The sequence below is a fragment of the Pseudopodoces humilis genome, chromosome 2 (assembly GCF_049639895.1).
Source record: "Pseudopodoces humilis isolate 2021_Gansu_Grassland_sample_001 chromosome 2, ASM4963989v1, whole genome shotgun sequence".
Classification (NCBI taxonomy): Eukaryota; Metazoa; Chordata; class Aves; order Passeriformes; family Paridae; genus Pseudopodoces; species Pseudopodoces humilis.
This window is the reverse complement of record NC_142201.1, coordinates 19,728,412-19,750,237: the sequence shown is the minus strand read 5'-3', so window position 1 is coordinate 19,750,237 and position 21,826 is coordinate 19,728,412. Positions and strand designations below refer to the sequence as shown.

The 21,826-nt window shown below is 40.5% G+C and overlaps 1 protein-coding gene across 3 annotated transcripts in view; it reads left to right on the top strand.

Annotated features, from left to right (window-relative positions):
• Positions 1-12,841, top strand: part of TBL1X (transducin beta like 1 X-linked) — a 192,724-nt gene extending 179,883 nt beyond the window's left edge. For all 3 annotated transcript variants that reach the window (XM_014250990.2, XM_005516617.3, XM_088051657.1), the window contains 6 exons: positions 1,832-1,953; positions 3,384-3,458; positions 5,231-5,358; positions 6,400-6,565; positions 7,324-7,425; positions 8,468-12,841. In XM_014250990.2, coding sequence (XP_014106465.1) covers positions 1,832-1,953; positions 3,384-3,458; positions 5,231-5,358; positions 6,400-6,565; positions 7,324-7,425; positions 8,468-8,494 — 620 coding nt within the window. In that variant the 3' untranslated portion in view covers positions 8,495-12,841. The remainder of the gene's footprint in view (positions 1-1,831; positions 1,954-3,383; positions 3,459-5,230; positions 5,359-6,399; positions 6,566-7,323; positions 7,426-8,467) is intronic.
• Positions 12,842-21,826: the final 8,985 nt, after the last annotated feature.

The window sequence follows — 21,826 nt, the reverse complement described above, 5'->3', positions numbered from 1 at the left end:
TTGTTGCTGCTTTTATTGTGATATTCTAATTGTTTTTATGCAGTTGGCTGGTATCCTGTGGTTTTGGAAATACTTTGGCAATTTGATTATTTGCATCAAGAACCATGTTTGGTTGATTTTTTCACACCTTTTTGTGTAGTTAATTATCCAGTAAACATATGATTGAGTAGACCAATAAATTAATCAGTATTAATTATCAGCACTTTATGATTCACATTATGCTGCAGTGTAAATCCATAGCTTTAGGTGCCAGTAGCTCTCTGAAAATTAGTTTTTGACTCATACATATTATACTAGATATTAGCCCTGAAGGCATATTGCTATTAATGATGATAAATTTTTTTTGTTTGCTTTGAAATAGTAATAGAAAGCTTGTAGCATAAGAAGAAAGACAAACAGGCAGTTAAAGAAAGGTCTTTCATTGTTTCCTGATCCTCATTCATGTTCACTGGAAAATACAGAATAGTCTGTTTTCCTCACACGTATTTCCTTTATATTTCTGCAAAAATATTCCTTACCTGTCATACAGAATAATTAAGCTTTTTTTTTTTCATTAATACTGAAAAAAACCCTTGTCTACAAAACAATGTCAGCCCTCCATTCTCATTTAGAGAGCTACCTGATGATTCAGACGGTGATACAGATCCATTTTGTTTTGAAGTTTATAAAAATTATGATAGGAAAAACATATTTAAATGTAACAGGCTTGTCAGAACAGATATCTTTTCACCTCTGGATTACCAAAGTTATCTTTCTAAACATGTTTGAGTAAGGAATTTCTTGGTTTCATTTTAATGATAAATTTGCATTGTATCTTTGCCAGGAAGAGATTCAACTTTGTTTCCTATATGCTGGTCTCATTCTAGCACACTTGCTTCTCACAAGAGTGTGCTGAGAATGAAGATTTCTATATTTTAGCAAGTCTTATGTCATCCTCTGGAGGGCAGCTAAACTCTATCCTGAGGGAAAAAGCCCAAGCAACAGTCATAGAAACACAAGCAAGCTGTTAGTCAGGAGCTCCCTCCTGCTCCTGCCTGCACTCTGCAGTCACATGCTGTAAGAGTTGTTAGGGGATTTTTTTCCCATTCTTTTTGCAAAGTGTTTGTGTGTGTTTGTGTTGCACACTCAGGCACTGCTTATATGCTCACGTGCTCTCTGTGTGCAGAGTTTTGTTACCTCAGTGCTAGTTAATGCCAAACCCTTTACAGAAACTCATATTTCAGATCAGGCTGATCAATATACCTGCCTAAAAACAGTCCCCAAGCAAATTAAACTGATTTTTAGTCTTACTTTTAGTCTCATTAATCCATGTGCCTGCACAGAATGATAGGTTTGTATCAAAGATTGCATAAAGCTCTAGTGCAAAGGGACACAGCCACCTGCTTCTGCACCTTCCCATGTGTTGTGCCTGGCATTCACAGGAACATGCTTGTCTAACCCAGATTGAAATTATCCGTGTATCTTCTGGGTTAGTTTTCTTTCAGTTTCTTCACTGAACTGGGTTACAGAGGGATAAATGCTAGATATAAACCCGTGATATGCATAGCTGGGAGCAGAGAGGGTGGAGGTAGTATTTTTCCCCCTCTTATGTAACTTAAAAGATTCTTGTAAGCAGATGTCTTGCAAAGTATCCAGATTATCCACTGGAATAGAATAAATAATTTGTGCTCTTCAGACAGTCCCTATCAGCCCTTATAACTGGCAGCAGGTGACAGACCAAGAACTAGCCTGTAGTCTGTTTCATCCAGGTAGGTGATGGGAGGAAAATTATTTGGGATAGCTGTTTCTTTGTCGTGATCCCTGATATTCCTTCTGTTGTTTGTATTCACAGCTCCTGCTCTGGATGTAGACTGGCAAAACAACACTACTTTTGCCTCCTGCAGTACTGACATGTGCATCCATGTATGCAGACTTGGCTGTGATCGTCCTGTTAAAACCTTTCAAGGACACACAGTAAGTTTAACAAGTTCAAAATGTTATTGATAACGTCACAGCAACATGTTACCATGATGGCAGATGATGTGTTTGCTGGGTATGTTCTAGCAGCAAAGGTGTTAAACCCCATTATTTCCCTAAAAGCATATTCCTTGGGAGTGAGTGATTCACTGCCTATGAGAAGGGATAAAGTGTTCTAAATCACCATAGGAGGCAACACCTCCAGCTTAAATAGTGAGAGTATTTCTGTGTACCATGAGCTGCAGACTAAAGGCAGATTCATAAATATGATTCTGTTTCACGCTGGCCTAATTTCCCTTACTAAACGAGAGCTATGAATAAGGGGAGAACAGTTTACTTCCAGTCATTGTTCAATTTTAGAATCAATTTAATCTAATAAAATATATTAAATATGTATTTCCCCACTCTTTTCTTGGTGGTATTTAATGACTGTCAAAGGTTACTTTTTCTAGGTTTCATTTGTGAGAAAAACTGTAATCATTTACTGACCCATAATTTAGATGTTAGCTTCCAAAACTATGCATTTAAGACCTTTGTCTTAGTCTGTGGTTAAACTAATATTTCATGACAGGTTGTACATTCCTAACAATAAACTGGTGATTTTTATAATTATATGAAATGCACCATTTTGTACATGATCCTGTTTTTCACATCAAATACATCTATACCTTCTCTTGGTTATTACTGAAACATGTAAAATATATAAAGCAAAATTTAAATATTTTCCGGCATTGTTTTCACTGAGACCCTGGGCCAGTTTATGAAATTTAAGAAAACAGTCTTTCCCTTTTTATAAAATGCTTTTTTTCTCTTTACCTATATCTGTCTAAGAGCATGGTAAACTTATCATTACCAAGGGGATACACTAGGCTTAGTTAATTTCAAAGTGCTAGAAAGACTGATAAAGCATCCTAAACTGATTAATATTCCATCATGGAATTAATTTACATATAAACCTGTCTTTAGAGAGACCAGCACTGTTGTAGAGCTACAATATGAAGAATTATCAAATTACACCTCACCAGTATCAGTATTTTCTTTTGAAAAAACTTCTATCACCAAGTCTACAGAACATTAATGAAAGAAATGCTCCAGTTTTAAAAAGAAGCTAATGCTGTATCATCAATCTGTCTGGGTTTATTTAAATCCTAGGATATGACAAAAGGATAGGAGCAACTTTGTGCCAGAAGACACATCAGAAGATTGTTTTTGTGTATTGTTCACAAGCACAGAATGGTTCCATCCAAAATGCTACTTAAATAGCATGTTGGGGAGGCAGCACTGCTTTTGTTAACACCTAAAAACACCCAGCAGTGTAATTTGTGGGTGAGCTTGTTCCATGCATAAACCTTGAGTGCCCTCTGCTGAGTGCCCAGTACGATGCAGTAACTGGAATATTTGCTTAATAAAATCACTCTTGATTTCAGAACGAGGTGAATGCAATCAAATGGGACCCATCTGGCATGCTACTAGCATCTTGCTCCGATGACATGACATTAAAGGTAAAACGATTTCTGTTCCTGTTCTTCAAAAAGTAAAGACAAAAAATTATTTCTCTTTTTCAGTCTTCTCCAGAATGATGGTACTGTATCACTTCAAACTCTGCATGAACAGTAGTTTCCATTTTGTCCCATGTTTCTTGAAGCAAATCTGAAAGATTGAAGACCGTGAAGCAAATACTGGGGAAATTGAGGCATTCTATCCAAATAAGTGTTATGTGACTGATACGCCATTGTCACAAAAATGTCATAGTTTAAGTATAGATAATGTAGAACTTCAGCAGCCCAAAACCCTTTCTCATATTTCTTTTCCAGCCACATCAAATGAAGGCTGTCTGTGTAGGTGTAGCTGTGTGTTGTTTAAGCAAAGCCCTACTGCTGGACTCTTGATTTATGATGGTTCCTTGAAGAAGGCAAATATCCCAGGAAAGATTTGGTTTTGTGGATAGGACAGTACTGGAAAGAGTTTCTTTGCAGTATGGTTGTGTTAATTCAGACTCGGATCTCTTTGCACTGCTGATTGACACAGCTTGGGACGTTTCAAGCATGAAACTGAGGCATCAGCAGCAGAATTTGCAGATGAGCTAAGTGAATGTCAGTTATGATTATTTCCTCTTCATAGGTAGACTGACTTCTGCTCTGTCTTTGCCACATACCCACAGAGGTTTTCATCAATCTGGATTCCAGATGTGAGGCTGGTGATGATTCAGGCTAGTGACAGAGCTGGAAATTTACAGAAAACAGGGACAAAGGGAGCACCTTGCCTGTTGCACTGCCACAAAGCAGAATTGCATAACTGTTCTTGCTGTGTTTTAAAAACCACCATGGTTCGGTGTTGTTGTTACCTGTTCAAATTCCTGACCACTGAATTTGGCAGAGCTAGTAGTTTGCTATCCTTGGCCTCACCTGTTTATAAAAACCTTCAGTGATGGAGACAGCAAATACTCTAAATTAAAGCAATTATTCTTCTTCCTTTTCCTTTGTAAATCAGTCCTCTCCAACTTTTTTCTTCTTTATTTTTGGAATTAACGAGCTTTTCCTATAAATTCTTGGAACATGCTGCCTGTCAGCCGAAGAACATGGCTGAGCTTTGTGTAGTATTTCCAAGAGCGGTCTCAGGTACACTGATTCAGCATAAGAGTACATCCTTCTCATGGTGCAGACTTACAACAACTGAGTTAAATCATTACTATGTTTTTGGTATCTCTCTGAAACTGACTGACTGAATTTGAGTTATTTTCCCTGCTGTGAATTCCTTCATTTTACACTGAGGTATTTGGCCATGTAACACTGCAGAAATAGCTGACTGTCTTCCATCTTCTGTACTGTTAAAAACATGAGGGAGACAAATGGAGTTCCAGAGGAAAAGGAAAATTTTACTAGCGTAAGAGAAAATTGCTGCATTCTAAGCAGTTGCTGCAATTTTCTTCTCCTTCTTTAAAATTACTGCTGTTGCAATGTGTAAATAAAATTCAGGTTAAACTTCTTCAAATAGATAAACTTCTGTATGAAAATAGTTACAGGCTCTTGGAAGTACAGCAATTCTTTAGTTCTTATCTATTGAATAAATACTATTAAATGTGTAACTCCTTCCCCAGCTGGAATTATTTTAATCTATGTGCCAAGTTGCTGCATTAATAAATTATATTTATGTGTATTCAGGTATCAAGATCTCAAATAAACAAATGGCAAGAATAACATAGAACTGAAATAATTCAGCTGAGAAGAGATTAATAATGTTGCCATTTTCCCCCTTCATTATTTCTCTGACTCAGATATGGAGTATGAAGCAAGATACCTGTGTACATGATCTTCAGGCTCACAGCAAAGAGATTTACACTATCAAATGGAGCCCTACAGGACCAGGCACCAGCAACCCAAACTCCAACATCATGTTAGCAAGGTAAAAAAAACACCTTTTTCTTGGCTGCTAGGAAGAAGGATCATCTTTCTGACATGTAACCCTATTGTCACTTTGCCATCAGCCTTCCTGCAGACGATTCCACTAAAAAGTATCTGTGTATGTAACTCAGGGGGATGGATACCAAGGCAAAGGATTGTATTTGACGAAAGAATGGGAACAAAGAAAAAAAATTGAGTCGTGGTATTTAACTTTTCAGCTGCCTTGATAAAATGGTTGTAAATTGGCATTGCACTTTCACATTCAGCATCAAGTTGTTAGGAGTGAAAATCTTGGGGCAGGTGCTCTCAAGATTCAGGCAGTTGGAATGGTTTCTAACTGGGGTCATGCAACTCATCTGGGAAGTTAGAGAAAATTTTTGTAACCTTGTTAGCTAATAGAGAAAAGCTTTATCATGGGTTTATCAGGTCAGCTCATGGGGTGTGCAGTGTGGGGAGAAGTTGTATGGAAACTGGTTTCTTTTACTCCTTAGTTTGGGAGTGGACGTGGAAGAACTTCACTTTCTTGGAGTTACTCTTTTATTATTATTTTTAGTGCAGATTATTTCCCCTGCCTTTCTCCAAGCCCACAGTTTGGGATTTAAATGGAATGTAGCTAAAAGCATCACTAAAACCAAGTGAAAAAAACCACAGAGAATTACAAAATGCTAATTCACTAAATAGGGTGAATCCATTATGAGTATGATCTCTCTGGACCCATTTACACTATTAATGACAATATATATTTGACTTTCCTGAGTAACAGGAGGTAGAATCTCAAAAATGGGGAGCTTGGCTTTCTTAGGGCTCCATAGAGCACACCTAGATAGACCCTAAGAGTCCTCATACAAGAATTCAGTTCTATAGCTGTAGTTCTTAAGATAAAAAACATACAGGCTGTGGTACATTTTAGCTTTTCTGTTTGCAACATTACCTCTTGCTTAGCCAAGGGGAAAAAAATCAAAACTGTGGTATTCTCTTATAACATTTACAGTATCACTGTGCAAATTGATTAACACCTAATTTGTTTGAATGCTTCTTGCAGTGCTTCGTTTGATTCCACGGTTCGGCTGTGGGACGTTGACCGAGGAGTCTGCATCCATACGTTAACAAAGCATCAAGAGCCCGTCTACAGTGTAGCTTTTAGTCCTGATGGAAAATATCTAGCCAGCGGGTCCTTTGACAAATGTGTCCATATATGGAATACTCAGGTACTGTTTTGCCTCATGTGAAGCACATCTGGTTTAGATGACACATTAATAGCAAAAGCTTAAATGGAAAATGTGTGTACCTAGGTCATGCATGACCTGCCTGCCAGGGTGAAACCTGATTGTATTGGCTGGCACAAATCCATGGCAGCTGAGTCACTCAGGTGCAGTGAGGTGACTGCCCAGAGCAGTTCTGCTCAGTCTGCTTTGTATGCTAAAACAAGTAGCATGCATGAAAATAGGTACATTGTTTTGGGTCATCAGCTTTGTGAAGCAAAGGTGTAGATGAGAAATAAGGGATGCTTTTATTTAGTTACAAACTGCGTTCAGCTGTGAATCTGATGGCTTAGATATTGTGAAGAGGAGATATAGATAAAATATGTACAAGCAGGGGACTGGTGATATTCTGGAGAAAAGTGGAACATCATAGTTCCACAGATGTAATTCTGGATACTGGTGCCTCACAACCTGAATTAGCAACAAACTCCAGGGAAGAGCACATCAACCTAACTCTCCAGGCCTTTACTGATACAGAGTTGACAAAAATGGATGTCTTGAGAGTCCTGCGGTTTCTGGAGGAGCCTGTTGCTCTTCATTACAAAGACAGGTTTCCTAACAGTTTCCTAAGCAGTTTCCATCACAGTATGGAGGTGGCCATAGCTGGGTGATCTGAATAGCTCCCCGTTTTAACACAGTGCCACATGAGAGACAAAGAAGGGGAACTTTTATATCCAATGTCTGCATGCTGTTTTGCTTTGTAGAGTGGAACTCTAGTACATAGCTACAGAGGCACCGGGGGCATCTTTGAAGTCTGCTGGAATGCTAGAGGCGACAAAGTGGGAGCAAGCGCATCAGACGGATCGGTAAGGATCATCAAACATTGCAAAGGTTGGGTGGAAATTTCTTTTCTGGGGAGCATCAACAAAAAACAGGATGCTATATTTGCCTCCTGGGGACAGAGCCAAAGGCTCAAGACACAAATAAGTAGCTCTGTGTAGCGTATTAAAAATGTTCCCTGCTTTGAAAGGTTTTGAATACTAGGAGGTGGTGTTCCTGTCGGAAATGAAGAATGCTTGTGCAATAGGTGAACATTGCTGAAGATGAGAATGACTTTTAAATATATATTTGACAAGAACAACAATAATGTTGTTTCTGTCATTATCTGTCAGTTTTAAGGAACAGCAGATTGCAGCAGTCAACTCCGTAACAAGCAGTTACCCTGGGGCTTTCAGAGTTTGATTCCACAGAAGAATATTCCTGTTCCCTTGAACAGGAATAGCTAAAGAAGGAAATTTTGAGCATGATAACCAAAGATTTTGTCCTGTTATAAAGGAGAAATATTGGTGTGGAGATCCTGGTTATTCCTAACTATTTTTTGCTGTTAATACTACTTCTAAAAAATTCCATTGTAGCATGATCAGCTTGTACAGAACACATATGGCTGGCTGACATAACTACTTTGAAGCAGTATTTTTCAACTGGTTTTAACAAAGGGAACACCTATGACATGATTCAGTTGTTTGAGCTTAGTTGTGACATCTCAGCCTGGCTCCCAGCATCTGCTCCAGATGGGCACATGCCCACTGTCATGCCTGCCACACCTACATCTGTTTTGGATGTATTTCAGAAGGGGACATGATATTTAGGCAACTGAATAGCTCCCATAATCTTACAGATGTGCTACCAAAATGTTTGTAAACCAATGAAAACCCAGCTAAATGTTAAATGTGTGGGTTTCACTTGGGCTTTCTGCTGTGTCAGTTTGTTTCTTTACTTGTGTGCCTGTAAACCAGTACTTGAGTGAGGCTGATTTGAAGCTAGGGAGTGTAACATCCAGCTGGCTGTGTACAGGATTTCCTCATCACCGTCACAAGGGGTTCTTAACACAGGGTCTTCTCTCTGCAGGTTTGTGTTCTAGATCTGCGGAAGTAAACGTGAAATGTTTTAGAAGAAATTTCAAATGGACCAGCAGTGAATGTGTGGGGAGAAGCACTCTTCAAAACTATTCTTAACAGCTCCAGAACTGTACAAACTTGAACAAAGTTAGAGTGTACCATGAAACCGACTCTCCCTGGCCACAGGTGACTTGTATTTTGTCCGTAACCTTCATCAAGGAGTAAAAACAGTCACTTCAGAGGGGGAGGGAATGGTTTCCACCTGGAACATTCAGCCTTGGAAGCATGAAGCCACCAGCTAGGCATTGCACTGTTTGGTTTGCATCTGAGAACTTGCTCTGATGGCTGGGGAAAAAAAAAAAGCTGTGCCAAAAAAATTAATAAAAAGGAAAAAAAAAAAAAAAAGAGAGAAAAAAAAAGAAAAATGCTGTGATAAACCAAAAGGGAAAAAAAATCCTCCTCCATGCGGTGTTGTATTTTTTCCTTCCAATTTGGACACTACAGTTGCTCTCCCAAAGGACGTTCAAAGACCAGTTTGTACTGATGAAATGCTCAACTTTGTAATCACAACACTTTCTATTTTCTAGACTACTTTTTTTGTTCAGTGGTTTTTCTATCAGCTGGAATATTACAGCCTGGAGGATCCCAGGCTTAGGATGAAACTTTTGTTTTCCTTTTATTTCTCCCTTCCACTCCCAACTTTTCCTTCCTTTTTTATTTTCTCCTCTTTCTTTTAGCCCCCCCCCCCCTTTTTTTTTTCTTTTCTCTGTATGCCCATAGTAGATGCAGCCAGGTGGACATGACAATGAAAATTTTTGACAGACTGCTTCTCCTCTCTTCTATATCTTCCTTTTCCTTTCTTTCTCTCCATTTAAAAGAAAAAAAAATCCTCCATGCTTCAGATCTTAGCGTCTCAAGGGCACTTTCAGCAAATTGTGTAATAAGTGCTTTATATAAGAATGCAGTGCTGGGGAAGATTTTTACAGGAGAAAGATGAATTTTAACAGAAAGAACCCAGTGTATTTTTGAAAAAAAAATATTTTTTATGTTAAGCAGTTTTAAAAGCCTAAAATGGCCACAAAATGTAGACCAGTTGTGTAATTCAAGCGAAAGGAATGACAGACAGGGAACATGAAAGGCACAGTATCCTTTTTCTCTCCTCTCTCAGAAAGTGCTGTAAGAAAAAACAATGTTTGATACAAGAAATACCAGTCCTTTACTAAAGTCCTTTTCCAGCAGCCAGCCATTTACTCAGTCTCATTCCATTTTTGTGGCTGTTTGATGATGTAAACTTATTCAAAGAGATTCAGAAGCCTGAGACTATAAATATAGCATTCATTTTCTTTAGTCTGTATTTTTGTTTGTTTTCAGTAACCAGCAGAAAATGTTTGTGTATCTTCTTGTCTCTAGAGATAGTTCAGATTTTGACACAATATGGGTTTGGCTGCCTGTGGCCTTGCTTGAGCAGTGCTGTCTTCCACTGTTCATTATTCCAGTCAGTCAGTGGGGTTTCACCACTGACTTTATGAGACCAGGTGAACTGAAATATATTGACTGCATCTGTCACTGCTGAAGGATAGACCCTCGCCAGGCTCCTGTCCATCCACGGACCACACACACCAAGAAGAAGGTTCTGCCATTGCAGTGGGTGGTGCTGCTGTCACCATGTGTGTGCTGCATCCTGCAGGAAAAGCTCTGGGTCTGTCCTTGGAGGATCTCTGTCTGCCCAGACAGCTTTAGCCTTGAGGGTGTCCTCAGTGTGGTGCTCAGAAGACAGTGAATTCATTAGATGATGACATCATATGTAAGTTCTGTCTCATAGTATACACCCCTGTGAAGTTGTGGAGTGTGAAATGATCAGAATGACGATGAGAGTTCCACTATCCACTTTGGACAAGATTTCCTTACTGCAGCTGTGACACCCGCACGGGTGCCAGCTGAAGGCTGCATTCCTCTAATTGAGGAAATGACAAATGCCAAGAAGTACACACAGGCACAGTTTACTGAAAGTGCTGTAAACTACAAGGCAGCCTTGGGGTGGTGTAAGACATGACTTGACAGATCCTCAGAACTGGCTGAGACTGTCCTCTCTACAGCCTAGGCTAGGATCTGTAGGAGAGTAAACAGGCCACAAACCTCTTCACAGATGTAGATAGAACCTTCCTGCCCAAAGTCACTGTAACATGGCATCTTCCCCTTGGTTTGACTACAGCTGCTGAAGGTGTGATTTAATCTGAGCAAACCCAAAGCCCTTGGGCTGAACTGGTGGTGTGAGAGCTGGTGAGCTCCAGGGCATCATTGTGGAATCTGAACACCATCTTTTCTCTGGAGTTTTCTTCTCTGTATGCTTGGATCTGTAGAGTATCCTAGTCCTTCTAGTGGAAGTAGTCACAGCCAGCTTCAGCTGCATTTCTGAAAGATACACTTTTGGAATGGAGAAAATAATGGAAAGAAGTAACTACTTAAAAGTGTTAGTTCTGAGGTAAAAACAGTTCTGTGGGATTTTGGTTACTAGTGATAGTTAGGCTTGTTTGTAATCTATCTCAAATAATTGGATGCCAGGCAGTATCAAGGATTGTTTTTGGTGTTAAATGCTTTTATGTGTTGGTTTTAGTTTTTTGCACCAAGAGCATGACTGTAGATCACCATGTGGAAGTTTTGCACTTTTTTCTAATAACCATATGTACCTGCTAATTTAAAGTTACCACTTTTTAAAAAAAACAAGAGGACTTGCTCCAAGAGTCTTGAACTTGAATACAAAGGCGTGATGTGGTATTATGAAGCACGGTTTGGACAGTGATTTGGTTGCAGTCATTGCATGTAAACGGTTAAATTCCTACCCTGCTTTTTGGTGGCATTTCTGAGAATAACAAGCAGAAGTTGCTGGTCTGTGGGAGGGCAGCACTTATGGGGCTCTGGCCTTGCCTCTGTCCCTTGAGTGACACCTGAATAGGCCAGACCTCAGGATTTGAAGAGATTAATTTGCTGAATGCTGCATGACTGGCTGTCTCCACAGCCTGTGATTCATAGTTGTTCCCAGGACAGCTACTGTAGATAACAGGGCAGTGTCCGTGACGCCTGTTGTTTTTTTCCCATTTTTTTTAATTTGTCATAACACCATTTTACTTTCCTACATGGAGGTAAGAAGCCAAGAGAAACAAAATTAGAATATCAATTGGTTTGCAAAGCTTGTGTGAGAGAAGCTGCTGCTCCAGAAAGTTTTTATATGGGCTGTCAGAGTTAAAAGCAGTGTATGCAAGGAGCTAAGAAAATTCACTTTTCTTACCTTCCACAAGATCCTAAAGACTGGAAACTCCTGGAAGATGCTGTAGCAGACAGTTTTCAGCTGAAATGAGAGCTGTTAAGAAGGCAGGAGGTGCAGTTGCAAAGGTTAATCTTAACCTAAGGATGTGGTTTCTTCAAGACACGGACAGTGGGGAGAGAGAGGCTTTTCCAGGCTGTAGTTCAGGGTGGATGTCTCAGCCTAGACCTGCAGCACTGAGCTCCTGGGAGCTCTCCCTCCCCTCCAGCAGCGGTGCATTCCCGAGCTGGCAGAGCCTCTCTGTGACTCCCCTGCAACAGAACTGCACAAAGCAACAGCCATGGGGACGTAATAAGATTTCTTCCTAGAATTTTGTTTTATAGTTCTTTGTAACAGAAGAGAAAATGGAAAAGCCTAAGTGACCAAACAGGATTGTGAAACCATCCAGAGACTTGCTGGATTTTTATTATTGCTGGCTGTCTGGAACTGGCCTGGAAGTGAAAAAAAAAACCCAGTTTCTGAAAAACCACTATACTCTGTGGGTTAGAAGGATACTGAATCTTTTATGTAGAAAACACTGGGTCCCTTATGGGGCAATAAAGGGCCTGACTTACAGGGTTATACACACATTAACCCCATGCTACATCTTAGAAATTTCCTTTTAATTTGTTTAAAAAAAAAAAAAGAAAAAAAAAAGAAAAAAATAGCTAATTTTAGAGCCAAGTGAAGTGCACTTTGTCAAATGTAAGGGTCTGCTTTGTTTTTGGGTTTCTTTTTCTTTTTCCCTTTTTAATTTTTCCTCCTTTTTTTTTTCCTCTTACTGCCTTTTTAAAAGATGTGGTTCTTTGTCAATTGCAGAAATGTTCTTTCAGCCACTCAATGAAATTCTGAATTCTGGCTTCTGCAGTTTTTATTGTCTGTGTCAGACTTGCAGCCAGACTTGGTTCTCATTTAAGCATTTCCCAGGTTCTGTTGAAACAACATCAACCCTTATTTTGTTTCTCCCCCACCCACACTTTCTTCAAATTCACCTTGTGTATTGTAGCTCATTTGTTTTAAGGAGAGAATCAACAGATCATATTCAGTGTCTTGAATAAATTGCTATATTTTGATATTAGAGAATTCTGTGCGTGTTGTTCCTTATTCTTTTCTGGTTGTTTTGCATCCTGTGCAGAAGAAATGGGGTTGAGTGACTGTGATGTGGTGTCACTGGCTTGTGGGTGTTTGAAGACCTTGAGAATGGGTTCGCAGGATTTTGTGAAAAACAGGGCACGGACACTTTTGCCTCTGATTTTCTTTACTTTATTACAGATTATCAGAAACGCCACACAATTTATCATTAGCAAGTACACCTCTAATAAATCAAGCATATATATATATATATGCATATGTATGTATATATAGCTATTACAGAGCAATATCTGCAGCATTGGTATAGCAACAATCAAATATAGCAGCACCCAATAACAGTAGTCATGAAGTGTATATATATATAAATTACAGGTTACTGAGTTGTTACTACTGAAGCAAACTTGGCAGTAATACAACAGCAGAACACTTAGGATAGGTTAGTTACCTGTGTAGATGAGACACCAAGCTGTAGATCTCAGAAGGGGCCCAGACATCCCAGAGATGGGAGGATAAAATGGGCCAGCCCTGGACTTGGGCTGCGTGAGGGAACAGTAGAACAGGCAGGATCTCCCTTCAGATGCAATCCATGTTACAGAGTTTGGAGTCAGCAAGGCTTCCCCAACAATGGTCCAAGGTCTTGCAGACCTGTGTAGGAAAGGGCCAAGGATGTGCAGTGCAGGAGGAGAGAGAGAAGCTGATTTGGATAGAGAATCTTTTATCATAGAGGCATAGGAGAGTACAGGACACCACCACTTCAAGCAGCCAATGGATGCAGTTATTTACTGTTTCTCACCTGGGACACCCAAAATACGATGATTTCAGTTCTATTTTGGGACTTATCCTGCTCTTGCAGTTGAAACAGCTAATGGAAGTTACCAATACATTCTTCCTCAGGATATCATCTCCTTTTTCCAGACTATTTTTCAGCTTTTTGGATGATGTTACTATTACAGTTCCACTTGCAACTTGGAGTTGCACTTTCTGAGGGTATCTCAGGATGTCTCTGGTACCCAGCTGCATTTCAGAGATGATGGCTGTGCTTCTCAAGAATGCTTCTGGTCCCCAGGCTTATAGCTCCCAGACTGGTCAGCAATTTCTCTCCCAGAATTTTGGCAGACTTCTGTTGAGTACTTTTTCCCTTTGAATCAGGTCACCTTTATGGCTGCTCACATCACGTTTACTGTTTGATTTTACTGCCTCCCATGCTGTATTTATTGGAAGTTTATACAGCTGGTAAGGAACCAATTTGAGTAAGATTGGGTTGAAATACTTTTTAAAGTTTCCTGAAAAGGAAGTTTCTCCATATGAAATAACTTGGACTCTAGTTCTAATCAAGGTAAATTGTTAATTTTTCTTTAAGCTAGCCGGGCTAAAATTCAACCTTGTTTGAGCAGTTGGAAGTTTTTAAAGAACTTCAGAATATTCCACTCATGTGAAGTTGTCACAGCCATCCCCTCTTCAGGAGCTCCCATGGGCTCCTTTCTCTGCTTAGGTCTCAAGACACTGACCTCAAAGGATGCAAGGGGAGGGGATTGCTTAGCATTAACAGGTGAATGTTGTTTGGATTTTGGTTGGGTTTTATTCCATGAAATGGTTTCCATGGTACTTGGGGGGGATTCATCATGAAATGGGGTTCTTGCTTTGTGACCATGTAAGAGGCTGAACCACTGACCTGAGCTAAGGCTGATCGTCCAAAGCCTTCAAAAGGAAGTAGTGCTCAGAGCAAACACAGTCCTGTGTGTCAGTCACACCATCTAGTTCTGAGGTCTGAGGCGTTTAAGGACCCAGAGCACTAAGTTAGGATTAATATATAACATTTGGAAAGACACAGGGGCTAGAAAAGCTGGTTTGCTGATGATGAGCACCTCAACACATCATATATTCAAAAAAAGAGAATGCAATTCACTTTCATGACACTTGTGTCAGTTCATGTTCTGACATTTGCACAGCACTAATGTCTTTGTAACAGCTTCTCAAAAAATATGAGAGCTAAGGAGACAGCTGTAGTGGGGCTGGAGCTCAGGGGTAGTGCTTATATGAAAGTTCTCACTTTACCTGCTTCTTAAATAAACACTATGATGGTCCTATCTCTAGTCATGTTATTTTCAGGCATGTTTTCAAACAGGGTATGACTGTCAAATTAAGATTCTAGTTTAGTTTTTCTGCATTTATCCTATATATATATTTACTTAGCCTGAAAATTATGTGACAACTAACACTGGAAGCATCAAGCAGTCCTAAACACTTGCTTCTCACTTCTGTCAGTGTGCAGTACAATTAAGGGTACTTCTAGAGCTATTTTGGGAAGATGTAATATTGCAGCATCTCACTCAGAACAACTCCCTTCCCTGCCATCATTCTGTGTATCATTTCCGGCCAAGGGTGAGATCAGCACTGACCATTAAGAGCACATGTAATTTCATACTGAAACTCTGTGGCATAAAAAGTAATTTTGGAGTCTTTTAAGTGAAGAAATTACTCACTTGGCAGGGATTTTATCATCATTGCTGACTCCCAAGAGGAAGGAAGATCTTTGTTTCCTTAGAGATAGTTTTTTTCCCATTTCCTTTTGAATATATTCAAAAAACCAAAAGAATACAAAACCCAATAGCTGCAGGAAAGCAGCTATATCCTCTTTTATGGCTGCAAGGTCTAACATTTTTTACTTCCAAAGAAGCCTTGACTTCACCATGTAATTCATTAGTCATCATTTCAATATAAGAGATCAAAAAAAGATTCTGCTTATCACTTTCCCATCCTTCCCATTAAATACTGGGACAAAGTTGACATCCTCGTCCTTCACTAGAGTAGTTCATCACAGTCAAATGCACAACAGACAGAAATGGATTTGGTTGCAAAGCCCTGACATTCTGCAGTTCCAAAACTGAGAATTACCTCTCTAGGCTTCTGAAAACCCTTGGTGTCAAATGAGCATGACATCCCTACATGTGTTGCAGTTCCTGAAAAATTCTGAATATTTTCTTGAAGGGAAACACAGAAATGTCAGACTCTTAGGAGGGCATTTGAGACATCCTGCAGGCCTTCCAGCCATGGTACTGCCAGCTGGACTGAAAAAGCTGTCTGCAGACTCTACTGTCAGTGAGGGCACTGTGGGAAGATGACTGAGGGTAAAAAGTGCAGAAGTTACAGGGTAAATCCAGCTGCTACTCCCTGGATGGAGCAGGGTGAGCGTATCTGACCTCCCACACACAACACAATCTGAGGGGTACTAAATGGAGGATGGAGCAGAGGAATGACCACAGCCAGGATTTGTCCAAACTTCTGCAGAGGGGAGAACTCAGTGGTACTTTCTAGCTGAAAAAACACATAGCACATGACAAGGGAGATAAAGGAAGCCCTTGAATTAGCAGCCATGGAAAAATTCTTCTCCTTGGATTGACACATCCCCATCCCAGGGTTATCTCAGGTACTCTGCTGACATACCCACCCCCAAGGTGAGTAAGGTGTGTGGCTGAAGTCACTCAATCACCACCTAAATATAAAGAAATAGTGTAAAACTAAGTTAAGAATGGGAAGAAGTCAGGGAAGTCTCCAGAGTAACTTCTGGGGTCAGTTGACGGGGTGAACCTGTCTTCTCCCTGACAGGGAACTCCTGTTGGGCAAGATCTGTATTCCATGTGCCTGGAATGATTTTCTCAAGTTGTTTTGTTAGGATTGGAGCTTGTCACTGTGTTGCTTTGAAATATATGTTGCTTTGAATATGTTTTTCCAGTCAGACACTATCCCCATCAATCCTTGAACCCTGATTTGTCAGAGCTTCATTAATAAAGAGTTATTCTGTAACCTGTTAATGTGAGTCCTTCGAGGGCATTCACAGACTAATCAAACGTTAAGGGTTTGAGAAAATCTCCCCTTTTCGAATAACAGGCAACCTAGACTGCCAAGATAGAGATCTGATGGGAAAAGCCCTCAGCATGATGTTTCCTTCCTCGAGGCCCTGGACAGTGGCTGCTTGTCAGCTTCTTTCCCAGAGGCTGGTTTGGGGAGAATCATGAGAAATTTGTGCGCAATTAAATGACCGTGTCTAATCATTCACCCACTCACCTTCCTCCACAGAGGATGGCAAAGGCAGAGAGCCTGTGCTTCAGTCAGTTCACACAGACATCCTTCTTTTTTTTAATATCCCCATTAAAGGTCCAGGTCTCATGACTCAATCAAAGAATACATATCAAAGTGATTTAAAAACATGTAACCTTTCTAATCCACCACCATCTACAGTGGCATCCTGACTTAGGTCTGCTTCAGTACAGACATTGATGAAGACTGTAGTAAGAGCTATAAAAATATTTTCACATACAAGCAACATAAGTTTTTAAGATAAAAACCTAGATCTCCTACATAGAGTGGTAAAAAATGTGTTGGTACAAAATATTTTTTAAAAAGTGCTCTGGACTCTGTACCAGAGTCTGCAAAAGATTAATAAATTGAGCTGTATTTCTCCAGATGCAAATTTGGAAACTGAAAGTGTTGTTATGGGAAAAACCAGCATTTCTCCTCACTGTACAAGAACTGTACACCAGCCCCCAGGAGATGGAGGGAGCAATAGATTAACTGTATACATCACTCAAGACCCTTTACCAACAAAAAAACCCAACACTCCTGTCTGTACGAATCAGCACGTTTCTGCCTGCTTTTTGATTTCTGCAGAGAACCAAGCAGGTGGGGAGAGAGGGAATAGTCTGTGCACAGCTCTACCTGAGAACTTGTCCCACAGCTTTTATCACCAAACCTCACAAAAAATTTATTTTAAAAACTACCACCAACAGCCTGATCTATTTCTTGAGCCAAGTCTATCCTAGTAGGAGCCAAACAGCAGCACCTCTAGCAGAAAAGAAGAAATTTAATTTTATTACATAGTGCCACTTGAACCACTCCTTCCTATGTCTGAACCACAAAAAGGTTGGTGCTCATTCCTCCTTCGGTGGAATGATAAGCTGATCAGCTCCCAAAAAGAAATTAATTTGAGAGAATGAAAACCATTTTGCTTTCTCCTGCCCTATGTGGGCCTAATTCATTAATATTTTCTTTCCCTGTGCTATATCCTGCATGCTTTGGGCTGAAAAAGATACTATTGCCCAGCAAGTGCCGAGTTTCTGGATTTTTTTATGAGATAGAAGGTGTCATGTTTGGACTTGCCTTCTGAAACAAATATTATACAGCAGCCTCTTGGAGGCCCATATAGTAAATCATTGCTTTAGTTGGTTGAAATAAAAAAAAATTAACCAAACATCCCAACTTCATTGGAAAATAGCCCTGAAAAAAAATTAGAGAAGGCAAAGCATCATCAATTTTATGAGAAAATGTTGCTGGAATTTTTGATAGTGTTTTTGAAGGATATTTGTGAGCAGTGAACCGTGTTAAGATTCTATTTTTATGAAAATTTAAGTTTTCTTAAACTGAATATTTGTTCATCACTTCGGGTAGTATCTTCTGGGGTGCTTATTTTTTAATAAAATGCAATAACATTTGGAGAAAAACAACAAAAAATTTCTAGAAGAAAACAAATTAATTTATTGCTTATCCATCAGCAGAATCTATGTTCCTTTGAATCCAAAAGCTGGGGAGTACTTACATGTGTGTGTTGTGATGTGTGTGTGTGCACTGACATCTGAGTTTTTGTGTAGCTGTTGCTGAGTATTTACCGGTTCCTTTCACAAGTGTCTGCAGAAGGAAGGCAAGAGGCCATCCCACAGTTTCATAGGTGTGATTAGAATCTCATCTGGAATAAAGTGAATCCATTGACTATCTACAGTATGAAAACTTCAGAAAATATGCAAAGACAGTACATACCATTTTTGTCTCCCGGTAATGTACCAATAAAACTAATATTTGAGGATGTTGCTATGAAACAAACAAACAAACACTTATTTTTTTTAAGGTTTTACAGACCCAAAGCTAACAGGCTGGTACTCGGGCAGCTCTGCTGACAGGAGCTGATGCCAGGGGCAGGCAGCACCCAGACCATCTTTCACAGCCCCACTGGGAGCCCTGAGCACAGGGCTGCAGCTCCCTGGGCTTCCCCTGTAAAAACACTGCCAAACTCGAGCAGGGGATGTCCTGCCACCAAGGCCACTCTCACTTGCATTTCTCCCTTCTTTTGGCCCAGTGAGGAATGAATTCTGTGAGCACAGTGGAAGGGCAGCAGCTCAGGCACAAGCAGCAGCTCCCACTACCCCATTCCCTGTGAGATGATAAAGACCTCTGGAAGAGAGGAATAATTCTCCTTGTGGAGCCTTGTGGCTGCCTCTGTGTCTTCAGCTCACCCATTCATGCCTTTCACAGGTTTCCAGTTACTCAACATTGGCCTCATTTCCAGTGTAGTCGTGGAACTCCTCAGTGACAGAGCCCTGCAAACAAGGGTAAAAGGCCTCTATTACACTTGAAGATACTTTATGAAAAAGTCTCTTGTCTCTGGTAAAATGTATTTTGTTAAGGTAGACATTATTTTTTTCATTTTAAGTTCAGATATTAAATTGAAGGAATCTGCGTATAGCAGCTTTGAGACTATAAACCCCCTGGGAACTAAGGAAAAGCTGCCTTACCTAGCCTCCCCTGTATTGTTCTGAGCGTGATTGCATTCCTAGGGAATGGCTGGCTGCCTGACATGGGGCATTAGCAGAGCAGGGTTGTTACCCAGAGCACTTAGTGTGGCTGGGGGAATGATCCTTGGCAAGTCTTGAGGAAAGGGCTGGTGAGAAGAACGCTGTGCTCCCTGTCACATGCTGCCACATGACCAGAGGCAGGGTGGAAGGACGTTTCATTGCCACGTCAAATGTGGTGCTCAGTTGAGTGCTTTTGCCTAAGGAGGGACTTGTGTTGTCTTTTTTTTTCTCTTCTCCTCCAGGAACTTCACTCGAGATCTGCTGTAGCAGCAAACCAGGCCAGATGCTATCACGTGGCCACAGCTGCAATGAATGGCTGCCAGTGTTTTCATGCTGTCCTGAGTCTTGGTGCCCTCTGAGGGGGGAGGATGCTGCAAGGACACCCCACCCAACACAGCTGGCTCCTCACACGGCACGAAACCAAGCCCACTGTGCTGTTTTACACCCATGTCTTTAAAATGTGCCTTTTTCAGTAAGCACAGTAAACCCACCATGTGTCTGGTTCTGCACGCTCTCAGGACTTTCCAGGAGGCACAAGTGGGTGGGTACCTCTGTGGAGCCTGCTGGAGGACAAGGATCCAAGGCCTCCAATTACCCTCTAAGTCCCTCTCAGCTATGGAAAAGCTGGTGAAAAACTAGGATAGGACAAGGCTTCATCAACAAAGGTTGTCTTTATTAAAAGACTTGTCATTCTCCCACTCTCCAGAGGGAAGAACACACCTCAATCCCTCATGGTTCTTCTCCAGCCCTTAAGACCCAATTTCCTACCCACAGAATTGAGGGCCTGAATTTCATCCCAGTGGGACACCGGGGCACAGAGACCCACGGTGCCCTTGGTTCTGCCACATGCCACAGGATAGAGCCCAGGGCAATCATGAGCCACCACCTTGCCAGCCTTCTCATCTCCAGGCACTAGTTTTGCAAGGACATAAATGTTCCCTGTGGAGAAGCCTGAAAGCCTCAAAAGCTTCTTGCTGCCCCAAAATGTGATGAAACCCATCAACAAAGAGATGCTGGAGCAGCAAGAAGCCTTCCCATCACTTTCATCACTGAATACTTTCCCTATAGCTGCATGCTCAAATTTTGTCAGCCCATTGAAAACTTTGCCTACACAACCCCATGTGACTCTAGTGCTCTGAATGATTAAGAGTTTGATTAGAAAGGTGCAGCAAGAGAACCAACTTTCCATACAGCTCACAGCATATCCTAGGGAATATTAACCAGGAAAACGGATTCATGCCTGCATTCCTGGACTCGGCTCTGTGCCTTACTTCCCTTTCAGCTGCATTGCATGTTCTTCAGCTGACAGTTTCAATGTCCACACATGTGCATGTCTGTTCCTTAAAAAATTAATAACCAGACATCATGTGACCTGTCTTATGTCAACCACCATGTGGTTTAGTGATCTTCCTCTGGGATTTCTGCAAACTTAAGATTCCATGAAAATTAAAAAATTTTTGGAGATTAGATAACTTGTTATCATGGATACACAGAGGCAAACACTGAAGTCAAATATGTTATCGAGGGGATGGGGAATCACATTTAACATTTCACTTTCTAGCTCCATGTCTTTGGTCTACCAGAAGAAGGGCTTAATGAAAGACGTAGTTAGGATTTTGTTATTCAGACATGTGGTGCACCTCATAAATGCAGAGCTGTGGTATGCAAGAAATCTGCCTAATCATGTTGTTTATTATTTTATTAGTGCTCATATTTCAGCTTTGCAATTAGCCTAAACATCTGGCCAAATAAAATAGTAATTAAATGTATGAGGCTGGCAGGTCAAATACACTTCCATATGTCCTCTTCCACCAACAGAAAACAACCAGGAGTGTTTAAGAAAGTACTGCAGGATGTGAGAAGGCACTTCTCCCAGAAGTTTTAATTTTATCTTCGTGCTTAAAAATAAGTTCTGTTGAATACAGAGAGAACTTACTGTGTGTGGTTGGATTTGATAAGTTGTCTGGGTGGCCAAGGAAGCGTTTAACAGAGGCAATACTCCCTGTATGTACAGATATCCTCTTTATGCGATTCTACTACACTAATTATATTTCAGTGCATGGATTCAACTACCTTTTGATTTTAATTAACATTTTCTCCCTTTGATAAATTTAGGGAGGTTTTGTTGTACTCTAATACACCCAAATTACAAGAAGCAATATAGCTGACAACTGCTGCACTCATGAAACATTTTAGCTACATCTATTTTTTCAGACAGTATCTGCTCCAGTTTTACTTCTGTTTACTTCTCTGAGTCACACCTTGCTGTCCCAGAGGAACAGCTGCCCTCCTGCTCAAGGAGGGAAGAGCTGTGTGACTGTGGAAGTGAGTCCCTCCCTCGGTGTCAGATGGA